Source organism: Ambystoma mexicanum, chromosome 7p (genome assembly GCF_040938575.1).
Source record: "Ambystoma mexicanum isolate Mex_15411 chromosome 7p, UKY_AmexF1_1, whole genome shotgun sequence".
Classification (NCBI taxonomy): Eukaryota; Metazoa; Chordata; class Amphibia; order Caudata; family Ambystomatidae; genus Ambystoma; species Ambystoma mexicanum.
In genome coordinates this window covers 632,640,379-632,666,984 of record NC_090939.1, presented here as the reverse complement: position 1 = coordinate 632,666,984, position 26,606 = coordinate 632,640,379, and the positions used below count along the sequence as shown (strand labels likewise).

The following is a 26,606-nucleotide window of genomic DNA, read 5'->3' as shown; positions in this document are numbered from 1 at the left end:
TTTTACTTTTCATGCTGGGATCTGGCGCCCCCCCTGGGATGCGGCCGCGCCCCCCTAGGAGGGGCGCGCCCCACAGTTTGAAGACCTCTGCATTAAACCCTGCTATGAGTTGGCCCCCTAGTTGAGATTTGCTAAGCAGCTACTAGCGCCTTGCTTCACACTTTCACTAGGCACTACCTCCTAGACTCCTTGACTTGGAAGACTGGTACTGTGGGCAAATCGGTAGTCAAAACTTCCTGTTGTACTCCCTTCTTGTCAACTATCCGCTTCCTTTATAGGTTAAGGAACAGCTTTGGGAGTCTTCCAAAGAAGAGCTATCTGTGGGAAGAATGGATTCATTAGAACAACAAATTACTTAACCATTGGTACTGTTCTGATGGATATATACATCCCCCCAGATTCCTCATCGCCATCTCACCTTCCCTAATTGCGCGACAACGGTTGGATTTTATGCACTTGCCCTTCCTTACGGGATTCAAGTAACTATTCAACCATTACTCACTGTAACTCTCATAAAAAGGCAGAAGGCCCCTGGTGGGCATGCATAAACATGATCCTGATATCAATTCTGGTGCAAATCAGCACCTAGGGCCCATGGGCGAGCAGATTTTGGAAATTAATTGTGGTACATGCTGGCCGATTAGAAACATTCCAGGATTGCATTAGGATGAGCTTTCAAAAATGAGGAACATGTGGAAGGAATATAGGCATCCATCAGAAAGCACATTACTGACAGGTAAGGAATGTGTTCTTCTGGTAGCCAATTATATAAAATCCAAATGAGATTATAAACTATCTAAATTAGCAAACTTTTACTTTATGCCGGTTTGCACATCAGATGTTCTTATGTGGATTTACACACAACAGTCAACTATGATACAGATTTGTAATTTTAAAATCCAAGGTACAAATAGAATGAGCCAATGGCATTTATTAATAGATTTTTTACAAAATTACATAACAGCGATTATCTTTTCACATAAAATATTCCATTTGCTTAGTAGGTCGCAATCTTTAGGAAACGTCCTTATTAAATCGCTAGAGAGCCTCATAGTTTCATTTGGGCAAAATCGAATGCCCATAAGATTGTTCTGCAGCTCAAGACACATATCAGCAGGTAACCAATGAGCTGGCACGTCTATGGTGCAGGCTTCAATTCTTCCACTTTTTATATTTATGGTCAGTTTTCCTTCCAAGTATTTTTCTTCATGAATAATATCAAAGTCAATGTTTACACTAAATTTAGGAGTCTTCCCATAAATCCAGTCCCATGTCTGCAGCTGATTAGCTTTATTACAGATTCCGGGGAAAAAACGATCATTGTTTGGATCAATCGGTTTAATCTCAATATTAGAACGATGATGTGCGGCATACTCTAAAGCCAAGGCACGCATGATTTCCTGACAGGATAGAGTAGGGTCTACTTCCCAAAGATTTTTTACCAAAGCAGGAATGCTAGGTGTAGCATTACTATGAAGCCCCTGAGAATTGCCTGTTAATAGAGAGGGTATTAAATACCTGTCTGCATTGCAAAGTAATGTGCAGTGATGATAAGCCACTGTCCTCCCAAGTTTAGCTGCAGTCCCTGAGATTTTGAATTTGCCATCCAGCAAGAGATCATATCTTTTTGTGGCCTCGATGTTCAGGTTCGGTCTCAATTTCTTCAATGCTTTTATAATTAGGTTAAGGTTTTCCATCCGGTCATATTTTTTCTTGCAGGTGAAGAATGTAAAGTTAATGTTGCCTTGGTCATGATAAACTGTTCCACCACCACTTCTCCTCCTGGCTAGACAAACCCCCCTTTCTCTCATCAAGCTGAGATTGCACTCTCTCCATGGGTTTTGGTGCCGACCAATCACAACAGCTGGGTCATTTATCCACAAAAAAAGGATGGATATGTCTTCTAGGTTCATGTTGTCATGAATCCAATCTTCCACTGCTAGGTTTTTATATACATCACTGGAAACTGACTGCAGAATAAGGCCACTTTTAGCTGCACTCCAGAAAGCAGATGCTGGAACAGTGTGTGTGCGATGCAGGTGGAACCAATTTACGAATAATGATTGGTGCAAAATTCTGTAGACACAAAAAAGAAAAAAGTAAACATCGTGCCAAATACATTTCATGTAAATTGCAAACAAGTGGATACATTAGATGTGATATATAGTCCAACTGATGTTTAGAAATGCAACAGATTATGAAAAACATTGACCAGCTATAAAATACAGAAACATAAGCTATTAAGATGTCTAATAATGTCCATAAGTGTTCCTACATCAATCCACTGTACATGCCTCTGTAAAGTAAAAAAGTCTTGGCTTTGATGAATTGTGCATGGATGTCACCTAGAGGAGACATATAGGGAAGGAGTTACTGCGTGGTCAACTTTTGCATTAAATTAGCTTCAGCACAAAATCATGCAGGCAGCCTCACCTGAGACATATGAATCAACCACATCTCACGAGCCACAATGACTTGCTAACTGTGCACAGCTGCCTGCCCAGGATGCTAATTACAAGTCAAACAGATTCCCGATAATGGTCTGGGAGAGAACACATTCTGTAGTGTCGAGTCACAAGTATCATGTGACAGCAGAAAGAGCGGCAGAGGTGGTCATGTGACCAGAGTTGTTGAAAGAGAAAATGTGCCAAATAAAGTCAGAACATGTTAGTAACCTCACAAGTGTGGACGTGAATATTTGTGTGAATGAGTCAGCGCGACCCTGAGGCCGAACCTGACATTAGCGACGAGGTTGATGCCGAATGCACATGCGCCGTTCCTTCCATCTGCTGCCTTCCAGTGCACTGCATCCCGCTAGAGGGACCGCAGATTGCCAGTGCAGAGACACCACAAGGCAGCGAGTCCCCCCATGAGGCCCTCCGGTGCCAGACGGCACACTGACAAGACCGCCGTCACCAGGCTGCATACACAGCAGCAGGCGCCCCGGGAAGCCGGCGTTCAGCAAGCCACACACGAGGCCTGGAAGAGGCCACGCCAGCCGCGCCTATCCTACACTGGCAGAAGCCCTGCCCACAGCAGAGAAGCCCAGGGGCAAGCCCTGCGGATAATCCGACACGCTGCCACCCCTGGAAGACAGATTCCAGGCAAGAAGGTGAGGAGCAGGCCTATAGACAGGAACACTTTCAAATCCAGCCCACGGGGGAGCAAACAATAAAAAAAGTAATATAGAAGAAAACAAACGCATGAGAATAACCTCACGTTTGAAGTGGGATTAAACACAAGGAAGCATACAAGGCTTGCCACGCTGAGAACACTTGGCAAGACTGCACAAAGATACCTACACAGCGACCAGGTTCCAATGAGGCTAATCAAGCACCACAAACCTCACACCCCGAACAATTGCTACACAGCGCACATAGTGCAGAAGATGGGCGGCCAAGCACCTGACCCCAGCCCCGATAGCACTGTCACAACAAATGAGATTCCTTCCCCATACCCAAGTTACTCCCTTTTGACATGACAGACACCTCTAATCTGGGCCCCAGATGGTCCAGATGAATCAAAGAATTGCGATATATGCCTGAATGCTCTTGTCCCACAAGGACAAGCGCATAACGGATCTACTTACACTGACAGCAGGCCCAGAAGTAAGAGATATAATCTTTGAGCTGCCGGAATACTTACCTAGAACTAAAACAAATACTAAAGGACATTTTGCCATCCATAAGAACATGGACTACGACGAACGTCCTGTCTTCCACACTACGATGCAGCTGCAAGGTGAAACCATGGACAAATTTGTAATACGCCTCAGCGCTAAATTGAAGCACCGAGTTTCGACCTGTACACAAACGAGGAAGCCATAAAGTCGCACGTCATCGTGGGCTGCGAGTCGGTAGCTTAAAAAAAAATAAAGCTGCTGCAGAAGCCCCACACCCTGGCTGAAATCTCTTAGCAAGGACAACCACAGCACTAGAACTTCAAATCTCCACCATGAGCAAGCTCCACATTACACCGACAAGGACAATAAAACAGAAACATGCCAATGCTTCTGCTGTGGCTACGTGTTCCCGCATGAGGGCACATGCTCAGAAATAGGGCAAGAATGCTCTGCGTGCGGCGGCGAAGACCATTTCAGGTCCATGTGCAGCATCACCAATGCTCCCCGGCCAAGATAGGCAGAATTAAGGACCCATAAATACAGGTCTCTCTCACCAATCTAGAGAGGAGAAACATCATCAATCTGAGAGAAAATATTACAATCATGAGACACGTAGGACCAGAGCGAAGCGTCACCATCCCCAGGTGAACGCCGAAAAGGGAGGGGGTCCCAGATGCACGCCGAAAAAGGGAGGGGGTGCGTACACCATCTACGCATGGGCACACCATCCACAAGTGAGTCGAAGACTTCATCAAGCTAGGAGAGAAGAAGAGGGTATCTTCACATCCTAGATAACCCAACGGCCACAGCACACAGCCCAACCCGCTTACCTTGCAAGAGCAAAGGTTTGATTTTCTAATAGACTCACATGCGACAGTCAACGTGATGCCAGAATGCGAATATAGGAAGCTGGCACAAGCCAGTGCCTGAAAAGGGCCCTGGTGGAAATATAAGCATATGGTGCCAAACACTTGCCTGCATAGGGGCATTCACCACCACCTGCAGACATAAAGACAAAGCTGACCGCATATCTATCCATGTCATAGACACTGAGGCCTCCTGTGGTTGCGTACTGAATTTCCAATCTGTGACCTAAATGGGGCTCATACACATTGTTTACCATATCATGGCTGACGAGTACATAACGCCTGCCGTGAAGATCGAACTGACATTCCCTTCCCTGTTCAAAAAGATAGGAAAACTAAAAGAATGCAAAATACGGCTACACATCGACGAGTCAGTCAAACCAACGGCTCAGCACTACAGAGGGATACCCTTTAATATCCAACATCAGGTTAAGAAGGAACTGCTAGCCCTCATCGAGGCCGATGTGATCGAACCCGCTATCGGCCCCCACCCCATGGGCCTCGCCACCAATCTCCACGCATCACTGACATGCATCTAGTGAACGGCGCCAAGGTCTTTTCCAGACTAGGGGCCTCATCGCAAGTCTGGCGGTAACCCTTAAAAGTAGCAGTAACAGGGGCGCTGTAACGTGGCATGCAAGATGGCCGCAGCCTGAAAGCGCTCCGTCGGAGGCTTCTATATACGGAACGATTTCAGGTTACTAATTGCAGCACCCAGCCGTGATCCTGCAACTAGGCTGCAGCTGAATACACTCTGCATCCACGGGTGTGGCGGCGGCCCCGCAGGAACCATGGTTCCCGCATAAATCTCCGGCTCCAGTCTTCCGGTCCACCGGGCCCTGCGACCCTCGGAGGGTAGACCATCCCCCGCTGTGACTGCCGCTGTGCGGACCCATGCTTTGCCGCTGAGCTCTGGGGCGGCACACGCCGGGAGTGACCGCCATCTGACCAAATTTCTGCTCCTGGCCCCGCCTGAAGCACCTGGACCTGTTGCGGGCCCAGCACGGGCAGGCGGGCGCCTTTCATTGGCTGCAGCGGCTCTGCTTCCTGCCACGCCACTGGTCACGCATCCGGACTCTGGAGTCTCCACGGCTGGGGGTGCCCAGGCAGCGGAGCGCTGTTAGCCCCTAGCCCGAAAACACCTGGATTCATTGTGGGGGCGGACGGGGCGTCGGCCCCCCCAGGTAGGGCATCGCTTCACGGAGTTACCTGGTGGCAGCCGGCTCTGAGTTGCCTGCTGGGGACCGGTGGTGTGGAGCTGGCAAGGGGTGGATGCTATGCCTGCAGCTGTGGTTCTCCTCCACCCGGCGTGCCTGGTCCCATTTCCCTGTGCACCCCCATCTTTCACGATCCGGACTGGAGGGCCTGGGCTCTTCTGTGCACGGAGGCGGCTTGGATCGATGACATGCGGGCCTGGAGCCACTCCCTCGCCCCGTTGGGGCGCTTGCCGCTCACCGGATCCTGAGGCGGGCCAGCCCTTTATCCTGTTCATCTGCGGACACCTCCTCCTCGATATATCGGTCGGCCGGTCCGCCCTTGGAGATCCAACAAGCAGTCTTCCCTTCTTCTCCTCGCCTGGCTGGAGGGGCAGGAGTGCTGATCGTCGCTACTGCACTCAGCGGATTCCGACCTTGGGACATTCTGCAGGCACATGCCTTCCGAAATTGGTGGTGAATCGTGGAGCTGGGCAGAGGGAGGGGGGGCGGGGTGAGGGGGGAGAATTCATCACTACTTGGCCTGGGCTCCGGTGCCCCTTGAGGGGCGACTACTCCGAGGGGTAAGCATGCGCTCCCGCTTCTGCAGGTTACCTAGTTAGGAGCACCATATAGCGGACCAATGCAGAGGTCGGAAATGCCCTGGTCTGGGTATTAACTGCCGCAGGTGGCCCGAGACCTTTCGTGGCCTCCCCCACCCACCTGGTTCCCCCGGACCGCCCGAAATTTACCTCTCGACGGCTCTCTACATCTAAATCCAGTGCCTACTCCGGGAGAGCCATAGAGGGCGGCCTGACCCTGGGGCGGAAGTGATCAGCCTGGGGTCTCCGTAGCAATCTACCCCATGGGTCCCCGCCTTGAAGTGAAGTGGACACCTCAACGCTTGCATCTCCCTCGAAGGGTCTGACTGGCATAGGTAACCAGAAAAAGCTATTGAAAATGGAGCAGTTTGCCAGGTCAGGCCGAGACCCACTGCAACAGGAGTGGGTCCCGGGCTCCTCACAGATTGACATTGTGGCTCTCGATCAAACTCTGTTGGCGCTGAAAGGGAGTACAGTCTTGGGGCTAAAATCGATACTTTATCTTGCAAGGTAGATGTGTCCGCGGTTCAGATCGACAAGCTGTGTAGCAGGATGTCTGAAGCGGAACATAGAATTTGGGACGGTGAGGACCAAATTGCAGTGCTCCAGCGTGAGGTTGCCTCTCTTCAGCAAACAGTGCAAAAAGTCATGGCCAAGAATGAATATCTTGAAGGAAGATCTAGGCGGAACAATATAAGGATTACGGGGGTGGTGGAGTCCACCCGGATAGACAATATGGAACAGTTTGTGGAAAAGCTACTCATGGAAATCCTTATCAACCCGCCGGTCACAAACCATTTTATGGGGGAGCGGGCTCACCGCTTGTTGGCAAACAGGCGGCCCCCGGGGGCTCCAGAGAGGGCCATCATCGGCCGCATCTTCAACTACCGTGACCAGGATATACTGCTGCGGGCGGCGAGAGAGAAGATATTGAGGTGGGGTTCTGCTATGACACGCCTATTCCCAGACTTCAGTCAACAAGTACAGGACCAAAGGAATCCATTTCAAAATGCAAAGAATATCCTCAGGAAAAAAGCAGTGCGCTATGCAATGTTCTTTAAGTTTAGGGTGGTGCATGAGGGTAAAACTCTGTTCTTCACTTCCCCAGACGTGGCAGAGAGATTTGCAACTGAAATTCCGGATCCAGATGAACCCCCCAGGGGGTCCCTCTGAACCAAGAGCTGGGTGATTTGCACATTCATCCTGTTGGGATTGTGGGCCTCTCGAGGCCGCGCCCCTGTCTGATTCAGTGCATCTGTTGAAGTTAAAGGTGTCATAGGGTAGACAAATGCTTTCCAAGGGATATGGTATAGCCTCCTGACACTAGAAGCCGCAGCGGCCGCCAGCACCATCCCCCTTCCCCCCCCCCCCATGTCCAGCGGGCGGCACTGTAGTTTTGCTTGGTGTTTATGGTTTAGGTTGTTCGGTTGGGGGGTGGGGTGTCTTGGCCGGTAGATTGGGGTTTCTGGTGTGGGTGGGGGAAGGGGAGGGAAGTTCCAGTTCAAAATGAATTGATTGTTACACGAAATGTATCCAGGGTTTCGAGGGGGGGCGTGGGTGGGTACTCTCTTCCATGTCATTGAGATCATTTGCACTCAGGAACTCCACAACACGCCTAATATGTCACGAGTATATCCATACTAACAAAGTAGTTACCTCAATTCACATTCCCAGTCCTCAATTGACGCAACTCACCATCGGGGGGGTGGATACCCCCTCCAACATAATACTTACTGTGGTCACGTGGAATATCCGGGGGTTCACTAACGGGAAGAAGACATGCCTCATTACAAACTATGTTAGGAACCACCACGCGAACGTCCTATGTATTCAGGAAACCCACTTGGGGAAGGATCATAAGCTACCAGCACTGGCGGGTTGGGGAATACATAGATATGGCTCATCCTACTCCACCCACTCCAGGGTAGTAGCAATATATATTCACCGCTCGCTAGACTTTAAACTGCATCAAATGCTCAGCGATGCAGAGGGTTGCTTTATCCTTATGGCTGGGGAAATCGCGGGATGGTCCGTCCTATTTATAAAGATATATGGCCCCAACTATGACTGCCCAGAATTCTTTCAGAATTGTGCTGAGCACTTATGTATGTTCCTGGGTTATTAGGTGGTTTGGGCGGGGGATTTCAATGTGGCTCTATCTCCGACACATGACAAGTCCTCGTCAGTACAGACGTCCCTCTCCCGCACGGCAACAAAATGGTCCTTAATTGCTTCAGACTATTCCCTGATCGACATACGGCGCCTTCATCACCCGGACAGACGGGAATTCACCTTTACTCAAGCATACATGAGAGTTCCACTAGAATAGATTACATTTACTTGTCCCCTGAACAGACCCGGGGATCCTCCACTTCTTTGATATTAACCCACACCCTGTCCGATCACTCCCCAGTGCTAGTCCAATTCAAGGGTCCAACTGCCCCTCCTAGACAATTTAGGTGGAGATTCAGAGCTCAGGCACTGGAAAACTTAGCATTCCGCGAGGACATCAGACAAGCCATCTCAGAATGTTTCCAAATAAACACTGACTCCGTCTCAGAACCCTGGGTGGTCTGGGGAACGTTCAAAGTGTATATTCGAGGTTGGTGTATTTCTGAGGAGGGGGGTGGAAGAGTTCTGAAGTGTATCCGTAGATCCATCTTATCAAAGGAAAAGTACTTGGAGTCATGCCTGGTGCAGAATAATTCCCCTGAGATCCGGGATAGTATAGAGGCCAAGAAACAGGAGATCCACTTACTAATGGCCGAAGAAGAGAGATTCTTGGGGGACCCGATCCTAGCAGCCAGATACAGGGAGGGGGATCACTCGCTATAAGGCAGGAACGTCACCTACAACCTATAGTAGAAATCGTGACACCAGAGGGGGAACCCACTAGAGATTCTGGGAGGTAAACAAAACATTTCGCTGGTACTACGATACGCTGTATACGTCCAAGTCTACAGCAGGCCATGATGACATTGTACGGTACTTAGATAGGATTGCCATGGGATGGCTTCATCCGGAAGTGGGGGCGTTGTTGAATAACCCTCCCACGGATGAGGAATTGCTTAAAATTATCCAATCACTTCCTAATGGTAAAGCCCCAGGGACCGACAGTATTACTGCTGAGCTGTACAAAGCCTTTCCGTCCTTACTTATCCCACATTTGCGCAGTATGTTCGAGGCTTCCTGCTCGTCCGGGGTGTTCCCTGAATCCACCAGGACAGCCTTGGTGACGGTCCTGCTTAAACTGGACAAGGACCCCAGACATTGTTCATCTTATAGGCCCCTATCGCTGGTGAACACCGATAACAAGATCATTGCAAAGCTCTTAGCAGACAGGCTTTTACCCCTCATGCCTGCTCTGGTCCTACCAGACCAGGCCGGCTTCATACCGGGCCGTCCTACACAGAATAACATACGTAGACTGTTCACCCTGATGCACAATTTTAACCCCGAGTTCCCTATAGCGGTGGCAGCTCTGGATGCAAAAAGGGCTTTCGACTCTGTTGAATGGCCTTTTCTATTCGAGGTCCTCCGGCGGGCAGGTATAGGTATCACATTCTTCCAATGGATTTGTCCATTATACACAGCCCCTCGTGCCTTGGTGTATACTAATGGTATTCAGTCCGACTCTATTCATCCATCTCGGGGCACTAGGCAGGGCTGCCCCTTCTCCCCTATCCTATTTGCCCTGGCCATTGAGCCAGTGGCATGCGCTCTGAGGGAATATCATGCCCATAGGGGGTTAACACTCCGCTCTCACACTTCCATCATTTCATTATATGCGGATGATATGTTAATTTACGTCAAAAACCCACGGACTAACCTAGACTCCATGGTAGAAGAGATCACTAAATTCGGGGCTCTATCCGGCCTTCGTATCAACTGGACCAAATCTGAGGTGCTTCTGCTCACCCCTGGTGTTTCTCCACAAGACGTCAACGACGACTTTGCCTGGCGTCCGCAAGGTATCCGCTACTTGGGCGTCCGAGTGTCCACATCCCCGGCAAGGCTCTATGAGGAGAATTATCTCTCTGCTTTACAATACTTGGAACACAGAGTGGACATATGGGTGCGCCTTCCCATTTCTCAGGCTGCCGAATTTCACTTTCTAAGATGGTGATCCTACCAAAATTATTATATTTGTTTAATAATGTTCCGCTATGGCCCCCCCCTGTGTCCTTTTGGCGACAAGTAAAGGGCATGATGACCAAACTGATCTGGGCTGGCAAACACCCTTGTGTCTCCCGAGATACTTTTTGTCGCCCCTACTCCCAGGGTGGGCTGGATGTACTCGACCTCTTATATTATTTGATCGCGCAGGCTCAGTACGCCATCTTGTGGTGGTCTCCTTCGGACGACCTACCCCATTCTCGGGCCATTGCTTATCCCGATGACCTTAAGGGTCTCCTGTGGGCCTTGCGGGAGAAATGCCCGAGAACTGAAATTCAACCTGTGGATACCACCATTAGAGCTTGGCACCAGCTTGTGTCATGGGCAGAGCTGGCCCAATGGTTTCCCCCCACGATGGCCATATATCACATCCGGGGTATTCCACTCACACAAGACTATTTTTGTACCACACTTCTCTAATCTTCAGATTCATACACTAGGAGACGTTGCTCCGGATGGTAAATCTATATCCTGGGAAGTCCTTAAAGCTAGGGGCGAGTGGAACCCGATCACACAGCTTTTGTATTTCCGACTGAGGGAGGTGTTGAGGACCAGATGGCCCGACTTTCCGAATTTCCCTCACTACTCTTCCCTCATGACATATACTACCGCCCCGACATCCACCAAGAAGCTGGTCTCGACCCTTTATGGTATGGCTCGTGCGATCAAGATCTCACCCCACACCCACTACAGGGATACTTGGGAGGGTCCCCTGGGGAAAATGCTGTCTGACGATCAATGGGGATTGATTTGCGCCCCTTTGATCCACTTCAAATTTTTACATCAGGTGTATTTCTCTCCCCTAAGATTTCACAAACTGTTTCCCCTCAAACCCCCGGAATGTAAGAGGGGTTGTCAAACTCCAGCTGATTTCCTCCACATCGTGTGGCTGTGCCCCCAGATCCACGCTCTGTGGTCGAGCATTGCTGATGCAGTGTCGGGTATGATCGGCAGCCGCGTCCCACTCTCCCCCAAATGCTGGCTACTGGCCCTTGTGGAATCTGGATCCTGCTGCGAGAAACGCCTTGTGAGAATGGCATCAGCAGTCGCAAGGTCACTAGTGGCACGCATGTGGGGAGCCTCTGCATCACCCTCTTTTCAGCACTGGCTCAACCTTATGTGTAGTTGTGAACGCAGAGAGACTCAATACAATCAGACATTTCCTTCTAACAACATACCCAAGGACTACTGGGGCTCCTTCAGGAGCTACTTGGCCAGGAAAGATGATCAAGATATTGACTCTGACTCTTAGTCCTTGCAGACTCTGCCCTTGGTGGCCCCCCTTCCCCGCGAGGGCCTCGTCAGTGACTACTTAGTTTAAGACATTAGAATGGTGTGAAGCTGCGATCTGTGAATTTAGGCAAGAGGCTTCAGGAGTTCCCTGACGATCGTGCTGAAACTGTGATCCTCTTGGTGCTAAAGCAATCTGTTTATAATTACTGGGAGAGGGTAGAGGGATGGGTCGTAGGGGGCTTCAACCCCTTGTTGTTCCATTTGTGTTTTGTTTTCTATGCACAGTGTATTTTGTAAAATGTCAATAAATACAGTTTAAATAAAAAAGTTGCGGTAACAGATTAGCGCTGCCAATACCACTCCGCCGGATCAAGAGCCGGTGCAAATACAGCTGACTGTAAAAGCTTCCGGTGCAATTACAGCTGGGGCAGTTACAGCCGGCGCTATTACAGCCAACCCCACGAGACGCAAACACAGCCGCATCACAAGCCCATGTTCAGTGGTGTTAGTGCCTAAAACCAGTGCTAATACCGCTGAAAACACAGCACAGTTACCTCAGCTGGAGGTAAATGAACGCAGGAGTCTGAAATAAAGCCACAGGTGATACCAATCCACTCCCAAGGGCTACATAAGATACAACCCCACCCCAAACACTGTTTCCAACACCATGCTGCCACTAGCCACTGCGAGCTGGGACAGGCAGCGGCTCATGCTGCGCCTGGAAGTAGAGATGCAGGACAACCAGGCCAGGGCGCAGGGAGTACACCGGGGGTAAGGGGGGTAGCAGGAGGAGAAGACCCCAAGCAAGGCGTGCAACCATCCACAGGGTCAAGCCCTCACTGTGGACCCACACTGACACCCAGTTACTGACCCTGTACCGTGTCAACAGGGAGACCATTACTGAGCATCTCAGTACAATACATGCGTACATAGGGAGCAGGGTAAATATCTGTACAGCTGTGCCCCCACTGCTCAGGCTAGTGTCAGTATTACAATTCCTAGGTACTGGCATCTTTAAGCACTCCGTGGCCATGATGCACAGCATGGCACAGCCCACATTCGGCACAGTACTTGTCCAGTTGCTGGATGCCTTCCTGCGGCATGTGCAACACCACATCGCACTGCCCACCACCGCAGCCCAGGTCAATGCCATGAAGGCAATGTTGTATGCCGTAGCCCAGTTGCCTAATGTGATGCCTAATGTGATTGCGGCCCTGGACTGCACCCATGTTGCACTTGTGGCCCCCAGGCCCACAAAGCAGTGTACCGAAATTGCAAGCACTACCAATCCCTCAACGTGCAGGAGATCTGCAACCCCAACCTCATCATCACCCCCTGCTGTGCCCGCTACCCACGTTCCACCCACGACTCCATAGTCCTACGGAACAGCACACTGCCAGGATACATGGAGAGGCATAGGGGACAACGGACCTGGATGGTGGGTGAGTAAAACTGCCAGCATGTATGCACTGTGAAGCACTTGACCAAATTGGAGGTCAAGGGGGGGGGGGGGTGAAAAATGACACAATGCATGGCATGACAAGGAAATGTAAAACTAGTACACAGCCAGCTCCAACACCAACGACAGAGTACAGCCCAGGGAGTATGGACATGCTGATGAACACATACAGCAGCAAACCATACCAAACACATGACTACATACACCACAAAGCATCATGCATAATCCAAAGCAATAACAAACCAAGTGCCACATTGCATCACACAACAGATTAATTGCCAGTGCCACACCCATCTACACCAACCCCGCAATGCTGACCCACTGCCCCCAGAAGCGTAGGGAAGGCCGAAAGGCAACCCAGCATGCCACATGAACGAGGGCAATACACAGCCACAAGACACCCACCAGGACTAGGATCACATGTCACCGGCAGTCACATCACGAATCATCTGCTGCAAAGTAACAGGCTGCATGTGATGCCAAAATAATGCATACCACCAGTGACACAGCATGCACAGACATTTGTACGGGCACATGCCATGGGATGAAGTTCCATATGCATTTCACATGAGGACCATTGTCGTTATACTGTGCAAGTCCACCCCCACACATGTCACAGTGACTAATGTCTGTACCTCTCCCCATGCAGGTGACTATGGATACCCACAGCTGGCTTGGCTAATGACCCCTGCATGTGATCCACGAACACCGCAAGACATAGCTTAAAACCACACACACAGCAAGACCAGTTTGCGCATTGAGCGCTCATTCGGACTCCTGAAGGCACGTTTTCTCTGCCTAGTCTGCACAGGTGGATCCCTTATGTACGCTCTAGAAAAAGTGGGAAAATAGTGCTCGTGTGTGCCATGCTACACAACATCGGCACAAGGAGGAATGTACCCCTAACCCCTGATGATGCCACCCCCAGGTGATGATGAGGGGCAACAGCAGGCAACGTCAGAGATGACGTGAGGGATGGGAGAGTGGCTCGCCATGCACTGATTGACCATTTCTTCTAAGTCATTTCCCTGGCACAAGCCATGCACCACTGTGTGACTGTCACTTCTGTAAATAAACTCCACAATGACACAATCATGAATGTCCTTGCACTAATGTAGTTCAACAGTTTTATTCTAACTATGTGCCCTGACAATCCCCCCACCCTCCTCCCACCACCACCAACTCCCCAGCACACTATCCCCTTACCCTCCTCCCACCACCAACTACCCAGCACACTATCCCCTTATCCTCCTCCCACCACCAACTCCCCAGCACACTATCCCTTCAATCTCCTCCCACCACAAACTCCCCAGCACACTATCATCCCCTTGGGTGGAGATGGTGCTGGGACTGACACCTCGATGTGCCCTGCTGAGACACCTCTATGGAAAATGTAGAGGTGGAAGGGATAGAGCCTGACCCCTAGAGCTGTTGGCGTGTCAATTCATTGCTCTGGCGGATGGCCTCAGAGAGTGGCGAGACACATTTGGTCATCTCCCTGACCATCTGCCTGTATATTGTTAGGGCGGCCGTACTGGCAGCTGCCTCCGCCCAGCTCCTCATCATGTTCTGCACAATCCTGCTGGTGACCCCTTGTAGGCAGTCATGGATTGCCTGCAGGTGTTCGGAGTGTGTGTGCCCTATTGCCTCCATCTCCCCTATTGCCTCCATCTCCCTCTGTCTGTGCTCCATCTCTTCCAGCCTCTGCAGCACCGTACTGCTTGGTGATGTGTAGCGTATGGGAGATGCTGTGCAGTGGCCCTGGGCTGTATTCAGGTGAGCCATAAGAGGGTGTCTCAACGTCCGGCTCTGGTGTACGAGCACGCCAGTGGCAAGGAGGGCTTTCAGGGGTTTGTGGATGCTCTGTAAGCGTTGACACCGGGCTGGTGTCCCCCTGTGCCTCCACAGTCACCCTGCCAGTACGTGTGGCCTCCGTGTTTGACCTTCCAGCTGCGGGGTGGGTGCAGTGTGTCTTGCGCTGGTTCTGGTGGCCTGTGGAGTGAACGTTGGCTTGGTCCTGCTGTGTTGCAATGTCTCATGACAGGACATCCGCCTCGGCATAGCCTGACTGAGCCTTTGCGGGGTGGTGGTGGTGGCAGACCTTGAGTGCCTGGTTGCGACACTCCCAGATGGGACTGCAACCTCCTTCTCCTCTGATGCCTCTGGTGATGCGTGAGTGCATGTAGGGGACATAGGAAATGTTGTCAGGTGTGGTTCGAAGTGTGTTGGCATGGAAGACACAGCTACTATGGCACAGAGTGAGAACCCACACATTTAGGCAAATCGGCATGGTTTGTCAAGGGAGATTGCATGTGAGCCCAGCATCATGGGGATGCTTGTAGCAATGAGTGTGTGACACATGGCCAGTTTATCTTTGGCCTTTGTGTGGGGAGGGCAGGGTGTCCATGCTAGGGCAGCTTTTGTATGGCATGCATCTGTGTGGTCCTTCATGCCCCCACATCACCTCCCCGGGTGGTACTCACACGGCGGGGGGGGGGTGTGGCTTACTCTGGCAGTGCCATGGCTCTATGGGGCAATGCTGTGCAGCGATTGGTAAGCTGGGCACATGTCGGTGTAGGAGGGGGATGTTTTACTTTCCTGTGGCTTGTCTCCCATGCCAACATGGGGCAGGCCAACTGGGCCTGCAACATGCTGGTGTGACTGCTGCACAGTGTCGTGGTCGCTCACCTGGCACAGGGTGCACCTGCAGGGGTATGGTGTACATGTCATTTGGATAGGTCACGTACCACCCCTTCCCACTGCTGTGATGCTCATGGGTGCCCTTGGGGCCCTGCCCCATTGCTGCTGTGGAGGGTGGCTGATGTGCCACCCTGTTGGCATGCCCAGCTTCTGGGTCTGCTGACATGTGTCCCTGTTCATTGGGGCATCTTATGCTGGGCTATCATTTGTGCATGCACTTGTGTTGGAGGGGGAGGGTTGACTCACCTCCTGCCTCCCACATCCGCACCGCCAACTTCATCTATTCCTTCCATATCCAGCAGCATGCTGCACTTTCCCTCCCAGGCAGTGAGGACCAGTGGCTCCACAGTGTCTCCTCCAGTCGCCAGGGACTCCGGGCCGTGTTGTGACACAAGTCGATGCACCCTGACCCTCCAGTCATTCCACTGCTTGCAGAAGTCCTCTCCGTCACGGGGTACACTTGCCAGTAACCTGCTGGCCGATGGCACGCCACATGGCTGTCCTACGCTATACTGTGGTCTTACACGCTGACTGCCATATAGTTCATCGCATTGGGCACATGTGAGGACCACCAGCTCCCCCTCACTAAATTTTGGTATCCACAGACGAATTTCTGCCACCTTGCCTACGATCCTCTGCTGAGACATTCTGGCTTCTTTTCCAGGACCGGATGGCTGCAGGGAGTTGAGATATTTGATGGATTGTGTCTTTCAAAATGGCTGCTGCAATGCTTACTGTTCCGGCGATGGCGCAATTTCCCCTGGTGCTAATAGCGCTGGGTCGCAGCGGTAACGCTATTAGTGCTGGGATTTTGGCAGTAAACCTTATTTTGTCAGTTTTTGCCAGCCGTTACTGTGGAAATTGTGCTGGATTTCTGCTGGACTTGTGATGAGGCTCTAGATCTGAACAAAGGGTACCACCAGGTCGAGCTAAGTAAAGAGTCTCGATATATCATAACATTCATTACACACCTAGGGAAGTTCTACTACAAGAGATTCAACTTCGGGATCTCTTTGGCGGCAGAAATGTTGCAGGAAGAAGTCAGGAAGGCAATATGCCACATACCGCACTGTATTAACTACAGTGACGGCATCATCATCTTTGGAAAACCACAGGAGTCCATGATGCCACTCTCCTGACAGTGTGCAAAGCACTAAGTGAGGCAGTCTAATACTCAATAAGGAAAATTGTGCATTTAACAAGTCCACGCTGAAGTTCTTTGGCCACATTTTCTCAGAGAATGGCAAAAAAACAGACCCAGACAAAATCACAGCCCTGACCGAAATCCCTCACCCATCGAACGTCGCCCAGTTGAGGTCATTCCTAGGCCTAGCAAGCTAGTGTACACGCTACCTTCCAGACTTTGCCTCCAACAGAGAGCAACAGAGCCCCACTACGAACACTGACCAAGAAGGAACACAAGTTTAAGTGGGAGTTGGCGCAGCAAGAAGCCTTCAGGAAAATCAGAATAGACATCAAAGCAGCAGTATGCATGTCATACTTTGACCCCAGCCTGCATACCAAAGTGACCATTGACACAAGCTCAGTAGAACTCGGTGCCATGCTGGCGCAGCATTCTGGAAGGGAGAATACCCCAAGTAGTATCTGTCATATGCCAGCAACAGCCTGACCGAAGCCAAACAATGACACTCACAGGCTGAAAAAGAAAGCCTTGCTGTCGTATGGGCATGCAAGCACTTCCACTTATTCCTGTACGGCAAACCTTTTACTGTCATATTAGACCATCAGGCCCTCGTCACGATATAGGGCAATCCAACCGCCCAAATGCCACCCTGCATTGCCTGATGGGGCCTACGCTCAAAAGAATACAGATTCATCATCCTACACAAACCAGGGAAGGGGGCAAACCCAGCAGACCTTTTATCCTGCCATCCCCTGCCATGGCCACAATCATCCAGCGATAGGGCCGAGGGGTATGTTAACTACATTGTACACCACGGCAAACCACCAGCCATTCCGTTAGAAGAATTGTCACGTGTACGTCAAAAGACGCAACCCTAGAACTGGCGGCATCCTGCATCCAGAGCGTGAGGTGGCAATCAACCGAAAGCTCCGCACTGCTTAACCCGGCGATTCAAACTCTTTAAGACACTGCAGGCATAAAAGACAAGCTGTCTATCACTCCATCAAATCTGATCCTGGAGGGTGATAGAATCAGGATACCACCCCCCCCTGGACCAAAGTGTGGTGGGCTATAGCGCATGAAAGTCGAGGCATAGTATTGAGGGATAGTATCGACCAAAAGGCAGCTGAGGAGTAATTTCTGGTTCCTTTGGATGGACAACTCCATCGAGAGCCCTCTCTGTGCATGTCACATATGCCACACTCTTCTCCTGGGCGCATGCAGGTGACACCACTCTCTAACCGAATCTCGGAGGAGGTAGCCATTGACTTCTTTGACCCACTTAGGTCCAGCAACTACATACTCATAGTCCTAGTCGAATACTGCAGGTACCCCGAGATCAAGATTCTGAAGTCCGCCACAGCAGTGATATCAGCGCTAGACTGAATGTTCTCGTCCTATTGCATTCCGAAAGTGGTAAAGTCAGATAGTGGCCCTCCATTCACAAGCCACAACTTTCGAGATTTCGCACTGCACATGGGCTTCCACCACAGGAAGGCCAATCCACTGTTGCCTCAGGCGAATGGGAGAGTCGAACTCTTTATAGCCAGCATCAAAAGTGCTGAGCAAATATCCAACATAACACACCGGCATTTAGAACAGTCGCTGTACCAGCTCTTGCGTGACTACAGCAAAATGCCACATGACTCCACAGGGGCATTCCCTGCAGAACAAATGTTTGTCTGCTCATTGCGCATGAGAATGCTCCACAGGACGCACATCGATTGAGAGCAACAGTAAGGTTAGGAAGAGGGACGAAGGAAAAGATAAAATTAAGGAATACCCTGATCGCAAGTGCAGAGCATGAGAATCACGCCTTCAGCTAAGCGCCAGAGTCCTAGTGAAACAAACCATCTCCCACAAAGAAGTACCACCATTTGACCATTGGCCGGTGGTCGTGACAGACAAGAAGGGCTCTATGGTCACTACCACAAGGTTCGACAAGTGTTTGACGCGCAATGCCGCCTTCTTTGAGAAAGTAGGACATGCCCCTAAGAGGAAGACAAGAGTGGAGCGAAGATGAGGAGGAAAGACAAGAGGAGTCTGGTTACATGGGAGACGAAGAGGAGTCGGAGGTTGAGAGAAACGTTGACCAAGGAGGCGAGCAGAGAGTTGAACATCAGCCCCAGAGAAAGGGCAGACGACCTCACCGAAAGCATAAAACGACTAAGAAGGTAGATAGAAGACATGGGATAGGACATTGTTATTTTGGGGGGAGATGTCATGTTGTGTCACGGGTATCATGTGACGCCAGCATGAGCGGCAGAGAATGTCATGTGACCACAGTGGTGAAAGAGAAAATGTGTCAAATAAAGTCAGAGCATGTTAATAACCTCACAAGTGTGGACATGCATATTTGTATGGATGCGTGAGCGCGGCCCTGAGGCCGAACCCAACACCCTCCACGCCCAGAATTCTGGAACTCTTTGCACCTTTGACTGGATGGAGCCTGACTATTTGAAGAAAACGGACATCTCACCTGTTCCGCTTTGCCGACATACCCAAACTGTTAGGCTTCCCGCCATACTGCTCTCCTGCCTATTGGTAACGCTTCTCGTCTTCCACCGCTTTCCATATACTCACTTTCCCTGCCCACCATCCAGCAAAAAGCGCTCTGAAGCAGCCTATTAGAGATGTCAGCCCTCTAAATAGAACTCAGCATGCAAAAAAGATACTTAGCAAACAAATAAAATCTAAATTGTGCAAGAAAAGTACAGGAGTAAACATTTCAACAAGTTGCAAGCTACTAGCCAGCCCTCTGACATTCCAGGTGATTATTTTAAGGTCCCCCATGGCCTATTAGAGTCCCCCCCACCTCCCACCAGTGCAGTCCAGATCTAACCTCCATCTCAGTCTATATAGGCTTGTTTCCCAATTTAAACTCCCCTTAACTACAAACACCCCAAACACCCCTTTCCTCCCACCTCCCTTCCCTTCCCAACATTACCAACCCCCTTCCCCCCCCCCCCCCCCCCCAACTGTTGCCCAGCTCCATCCCTGGATCTCAGGCACCCCCGCATATAGCTCTTTCTGGCGATAGCTTGTACTCGAAGCTCAGCAGGGTGAGGTCGCCCTAATGGCTATCCTGCTACTACTACTACTAGGGGGGTAAGGTGCCTGTGTCCTGCCGCTCCTGTTTGCTTCAATTCAACCACGCTTTGCTATTCAATGTACTCATGTGTTCAATGCTCTATATTCAAGTCTGTCACGTTTCAACAAAATCAAGGGTATCATAGCTTAGTTTCAACACTACCCATTCGTACCCGTCCATCAGTGTCTTTACCAAGTCTCTACTGGGATACCCCGCTATGTGACAACCCAGTATACATGTGGCATCCCAATCACTTACCGTGCTCTTCTTGGGCCCGTTCTGCATCTCGTTCCGGGCAGCCCTGTAGGTACAGCCATGTCGCTGCTTCCTCTGGGGTGTCAAAAAAGAACATTCTACCTTTGTGCAGTACTTTCAATCTTGCAGGGTACAGAAGCATATATTTGATGCTGGCCGTGCGCAGCCTCCTCTTTACCGCCACATAGCTATAGCGCTGCCTCTGGACCAGCATTGTATAATCAGGATACGCTGTTATAATAGCAGAGGCTCTTTCGATCGTTCCCCCTTTTCAAAAGTACTCCAAAATCTTCTCGCAATCTTTATAGTTCAGTATCTTGGCAATTATTGCGCGGGGAGGGGCTCCAGGCTTCGGTTTTCTCATGAGGGCTCTATGCGCTCGCTCCACTGTGAATCCTTGCGAGAGTTTGTCAGCCCCTATTTCCTGAAGGATCATGTTCTCAACATAATCCGTAGGGTCCTGGCCTTCTCCTCCCTCCGGCAGGCCAACCACACGGATGTTATTCCATCTCGCCCTTCCTTCGGCTTCCTCCGCACGGTTCTCCAGGTTAGCCACTTGCTGCTTTAGTATGTGGACCTCCTTTGCGTTATTAATGCTGGTGTCTGTGTTAGTTTTGACCGTACTCCCCAGACTGACGTCTTGTCGCAGCAGGTTGACTTCTATCCACACTGTGTCTATTTTAGAGCTCCAAGGAGGTTCGCAGGTCCGCCATTGCTATCCCCCATGAGTCTCTTAGCTCCGTTATAGCCGTTAGTATATGGTGGTTTTCAGTCCCCGGGGAACTTTCTGTGGGTACATTTGCACCACTGTGCGTCGACGCCGCTGGAGACTGCTGTGTCTTAGGAAACGCTTCCATCGTGGGTTGTTGGCTTTTGCCTTTGTTTACTCTCCCAGTCATTTTGCGATCCTGTTCAAGTATCCGAGGTTGCTTTGTCCGTGATGCGGCAATTCTGTTTCATTATCACGCCGTGACGCTTGTGAGTCACTCCAGACCTGGGCCGTTATCCTTGAAGTACCCCGTATGGATTCGTATGCGCTGAGCTATGTCTTTGGGTGGGTTATGTCCTCCCACGTGTCCAATTGTCCTTGCTGCTTCTTGTAGATTGCTACTGGTCCCAGTTGGACCATCTGTCTCTTGGGCTCCTTATACTCTGCGCACTACTGTCTGTGTCCACTGAGGCCGTTCCCGTGCCATCCGCCACCTAGCTCAGCCCTGTACCTAGAGCTCTCCAGTATTAGCGCTCAATGTACAGCCCTTGCACTCTTCAGGGCCATTTGCTCTTTCCCGATGCCCCAGGGTACATGTGGCAGAGAAACCACTAGGTCATATATCTCAGGCAAAGCGGGGAGGCCTCTCCTTCCCCCTTGGCATCTAGCACTTTTTCCTGTAAGCACGATGGTATGATCAGTTTGTATGGGGTGCTCACCTGGCAACCCCAATGGTTGGAAGCCGCCACAGTTAGTGTCTTGTCAAAGGTCCCATACGTACAATGTATCTAGTGGGCCGCGCTTGCTCTTCTCCCTCAGCGTGGCTCCTGTGCTGCCTTTAGCCTGAAGAATCAATGTGTTTCTCACCTCTGCTCTGCTTAGGCATACCCCTCGTGTCCGCCGGATTTCTATTTAGTCTGGCACAACTTCATTGACTCAACCTTCGCGTCCATGCACAGGTCGCTCCACGAATCACTTTTGCGTGCACTGGCCGAGAGCTGTGTCCATCCGTACCTTGCTTATTGGCAGGCTTCGCGCTGACTCCACATGCAGCGTGGCTCCTCCGATATTATTCAAATGATATGGCACTGTGTCAATCTATTTCGATGTGCAGCCACCCAGAACTTTTCATGTCTTGAGGCTCACCATCCGCTGTGCTACAAGGTTTCCAAACGTGGCTACTGTGTCTGCCGCACTGTTCGGTCCCTCGCGCCCGGGGATATATTGCCACAATGTAACTCTGCAGCGGGCTCCCTGAGCACACGTTGCTGTAAACAATAAAACTTAGCAGGTACCAGAGAGCGGCCCAGCGCGAGTGATAGAGGCCAGTCTTCCCTTTCGATCTTCTCAATGCAGCAAAAATTGCTGCTATGACCTCGGCTTCAGTCCTTTGTTGTCTGCCATTTTGCGAACCCCCGCTCCCGCAGCTCCGAAGGTCCACAAGTAGTAATTCTTCGGTCTGCCTCGTCCTAAAATCTTGCTTCCTTCAGTAGTCGTGCAGCACCTCTTCCAACATCTATACACCCATTTGCAGGGTTCATGGGTCGCTTTTCAGCACGGATTAACGGATCACCGACGGATCGTCAGGAGCAGCTCCTCACAGGCACGTCCTACGCCATGGCTCGCTAGCCATGCCCCCGATATGTGCATAGTCCTTCTCAGTGGGGGTCAGCGCCCTGCTTGCAAACGATATAGGGTGGATCATCTCCTCTTGGTCTTTGTGTCAGGACAGCGTCCAGGCCCACCGGGCTGGCGTCCACAAGTAGTTCCGTTTCTCGTGCACTGTAGAAGAAAGCCATGGTTGCATCTCCTAGCAGGGAGTCTTTGATAAGTTGGAAAGTGGCTTTGTGTGTTTGTGTTTCTCCCCACTCCCAGAAGACATTTGTTTTGGCGAGTTCCCACAATGGCATTGCAGTGGTGGCCAGGTCGGGAATCAACCCCCCACAAATGGTGGCCATCCCAAGAGATCTGTGAACTTCAGTGGTGTTAGTGGGTGCTTTGCCTTTCTTAATGTTTGCCACCTTATTCGGGTCTTGAGACATGCCCTTTTCATTAAACACATACCTGAAAAAGCCGAGTGTCTTCTTCCCAAACTCACACTTCTCCACATGTAGTGTTAGCCCCGAGTCTTCTAGGTCAGTGGTCTTCATACTTTGTAGGCCTAGGCCCCCCCCTGATTAAAATATGGCCAGTCCAGGCCACCCCTAAAAATGCCAAATGGACAGTAAATCCAAATGGCTATAAACTATTGTGCGCGGTCACCGCACCTCACTCCCAGTATAGTCCCTGGCCTCCCCCACCTGTTCCCATCAGTCTCTGGGTTCCTTAATTCCACTCTTACCCAGTCCCTGGGCTCTCCCCACCACACCACAGACCCTGGCCTCCACCCACCCTTGTCCCACCACTATGCCATGGCCCCTGCCCATCCTGCTCCTAACACAGTCCCTGGGCTCCCCCACCCTGCTCCCAGCACAGTCCCAGCGCCAGTGGCAGCTGGTGAATTTTTCAAGTGGAGGGGCATAAATATTTTCCCCAGATATGCCATAGCGACTGAGCGTAGCGAGGGAGCCGGAAACAATCAAGGGGGTTTTGCCCCCGCAAATATTTTTTAAATAATGGGTTGAAAAGTTGCATTTTAGAGAATACTTTAAAAAAAATTGGGTAAAAAGCCAGACGGTTTGCAATTGGCACTGGGGGGCCCAGGGGTCAGGCATGATATTTTTTACTGGACACCTATGATAGATGTCCAGTAAAAAAAATACCATCCCTGTCCCCTGGGGCCCACAGTGACTAACACAATCAACATGATTATGTGTGTATGCAAGGCGTTGGGGGGCCCAGGGGGAAATCATGGTATTTTTAACTGGACATCCATGATAGATGTCCAGTAATAAAATGCCATCCCTGTCCCCTGGGCTCCACAGCGCCTCAGAAGGAGAGCTTCCTGGTTCCTGCACATGCATGCAGGGGCCTGCATGTGGGTGCTCAAACACCCCACTCCAGGCTGCTCCGTCTGTATGTGCGAGGAGGCACAGGGGCTCCCCCTCGTACATACAGACATGCAGTTCCCCTGCCAGCATTTCCAATGAGCTATGCAGGCGTGAAAAGCAAAACACCCCTAGCCTTGCATGGCTCTGTGAGCATGTGCAGCTGGGGAACTGAACTGTCAAAGGGAACCAGTGTTTCCTTTTGACAGTTCAGCCAGCCCAGGAACACTCCCTCAGCTGGAAAAAGCAGCTGAGGGAGTGCTCAGTGTTTCACTGGGCTGCTGGCTCCTTCGCTCCTCCATAATGGGTGAGAGGGCCACTGGGTTGATGCTCCCTTGTTCATTATGGATGAGCCGCCAGGCTGAGACTGGCATATAGGACAAGGCCCAAAACAAAATTGCAAAATGCTAGTCGGGGACAGTTTTTGGGTCATAATGGGCCAGTTTTTTGCCCAACGTGGGCCAGTTCGATGAGTTACCTCACTATGCAGCTAGTAGTTTTGGCCATTGTTGCTGAATTAATATTCTTTAAATATCACAATGTGCCTACATTTTAACAAGAAACACACCCTTGGGTACTATTCAAACAGTCGGTCACTAAAGGAACAAATTGCCATTTGCAACTGTGGGCCACTTTTTCATTGGTGCCCGAGACAGTTTTATGCTCCAGTCCGACCCTGTGAGCCGGGTTAGGACTTAATTACCTAAGTAGAAAAGTCCTACCACCAAAGGTCCGACCTCCATTTATTTGCATATGCAAATGTGGGGGGTAAAGTTAATAAAAATGTATAGATTATAAGGTGGGGCAACTCAATTTCATGCAGATCCTGTGAGCCACCCCTGTTCATTTCCGCCATTTATTTCTTTTTAATTTCAGGCTGGTGTCTTGCGTCGTGCATCCCCCCCCTCGGTGTGCACGCCCCACAGTTTGAGGACCTCTGTTCTAGGTTTTGGGAGCATTGCTGCGATCCGGGAGTCAGGTTCCTTATCTGTATTTCCGTAAACAAGAATGTCCTCGCCGACTCTGGTTACCCCGGGTAGGTCTTGCAGGACTTTCTGATCTCATGTTGGAACACCTCTGCTGTGAGGGAAATCCCAAAGTTGAGACGCCGCTACGTCTGCAGTCCGAGGTGTGATGAGAAGGTCGTAATGTACCTCGATTGTTTGGCTTGTTTAATTTGATGGTATCTGGAGCGTAAATCCAGTTTGCTGAAGGTTGTTGCCCCCATAAAGTCCACGATAAATTAATCTATGGTAGGGGTGATATGACGTTCTCTTCCAATCGCTACGTTCACCAGTCGAATGTCTACGCATATCCGTATGGCTTGGGGCTGCCTGAGATTTGCGGTTACCACCATAGGCGATACCCACAGTGTTGGGACATAAGTTTTCTCTATGATGTTGAGGTCTTTGAGTTTCTTAAGTTTAGCCTGCACTGTGGCCGTCATGTGGAAGGGGACCCTTTGGTGTTGGACGGCTATGGGTTCGACTGTGGGGTCTATTTGTAGTTTGACTGTGTAGTTCTTCAAGCACCCAATGCCCTGGAATATCTTGGCATGTTTTTCTAAAAGGCGTTTGATTCCTCTGGGTGTCCCAATGCCTGCATCGACCATGTAAATATGCGACTTGCATCTCTCTCCTTTGTACGCTAGCTGTCTTGAAGAAGCCCCTCACAAGCAGAGGTTTCTTGCACCCATACGCCAAACAGTTGTACTGACTTATGTTGCAGTGTTGGGCGCATGCAGAGTTTTTCATAGCGGACTGCAGGTATTACATTGACAGTGGCCCCCATGTCAAACATTTTTGTGGTGTGCCATCAGCTAGGATCATACATGTGTGTGTCTTTTCCTCGTTTGTTTTTGCTGTAGCGTGGTTTCATGGCTGAAATCATGTGAACTCGTTCCCTCCTCTGCATCCGGTGGGGTGATAGCCTGTCGGGAGACGATTCATCTTCTGAGTGTTCCTCCTTGTCAATGTCACTGTCTTCATCATCTGCATCCACTGCACGTGCTCGTCCTCAGTGTCTTTGTTGGTGTTGTTTCGCGGGGTGCCTGTTGCTGGGAGTGCTTTCATGTTTGTTCTTCTGGCGGGAGCCGTTGTGCCAATGTTCTGGCAGTCCTGTGGCTCTGTGTCCAGTTTGGCCACTGGGGTTGGAGCTCAGGCATACTGCTGTGAAATGGTCAAGCTTTCCGCACTTGTGGTAGGGTAACTCATAGTGCTGGACCCGGTTCTTCTCTATGTCAGGGCCCTTCGCACCATTTGCAAGAGTCAGATCGTCGGCTTCTGGCCAGGCTCGTCTCTTCCCTTTAGGGTGTTCACTGCTGCTATGCTGTTCTCTGGATTTTCCAAGCACAGTGGTAGTCAGCTGATCATGGACTCCATTGCAGCCACATGGGTGTCCTTTTGTTCGCATTGGCATCCCCTGGTGAGCAGTCGTTCTAGTGGTAGGTTTGTTTCCGAGAGTATCACTCTGTGCAGTTTTTCCATTGAGAGGACGTCGATTACCTGCTGGTGAATGGCAAACTCTTCATCAGGGAAGTCGCACCCTATCGCTAATTCTCAGAGGCGGT

The 26,606-nt window shown here is 50.6% G+C and overlaps 1 protein-coding gene across 1 annotated transcript in view; it reads right to left on the bottom strand.

Moving 5' to 3' along the window:
• Window positions 1-911: 911 nt before the first annotated feature.
• The window catches only part of LIPT1 (lipoyltransferase 1), a 66,403-nt gene continuing 40,708 nt past the window's right edge, over window positions 912-26,606 (bottom strand). Inside the window, exon 2 of the mRNA XM_069636676.1 lies at window positions 912-2,076. Coding sequence (XP_069492777.1) covers window positions 954-2,076 — 1,123 coding nt within the window. The 3' untranslated portion in view covers window positions 912-953. The remainder of the gene's footprint in view (window positions 2,077-26,606) is intronic.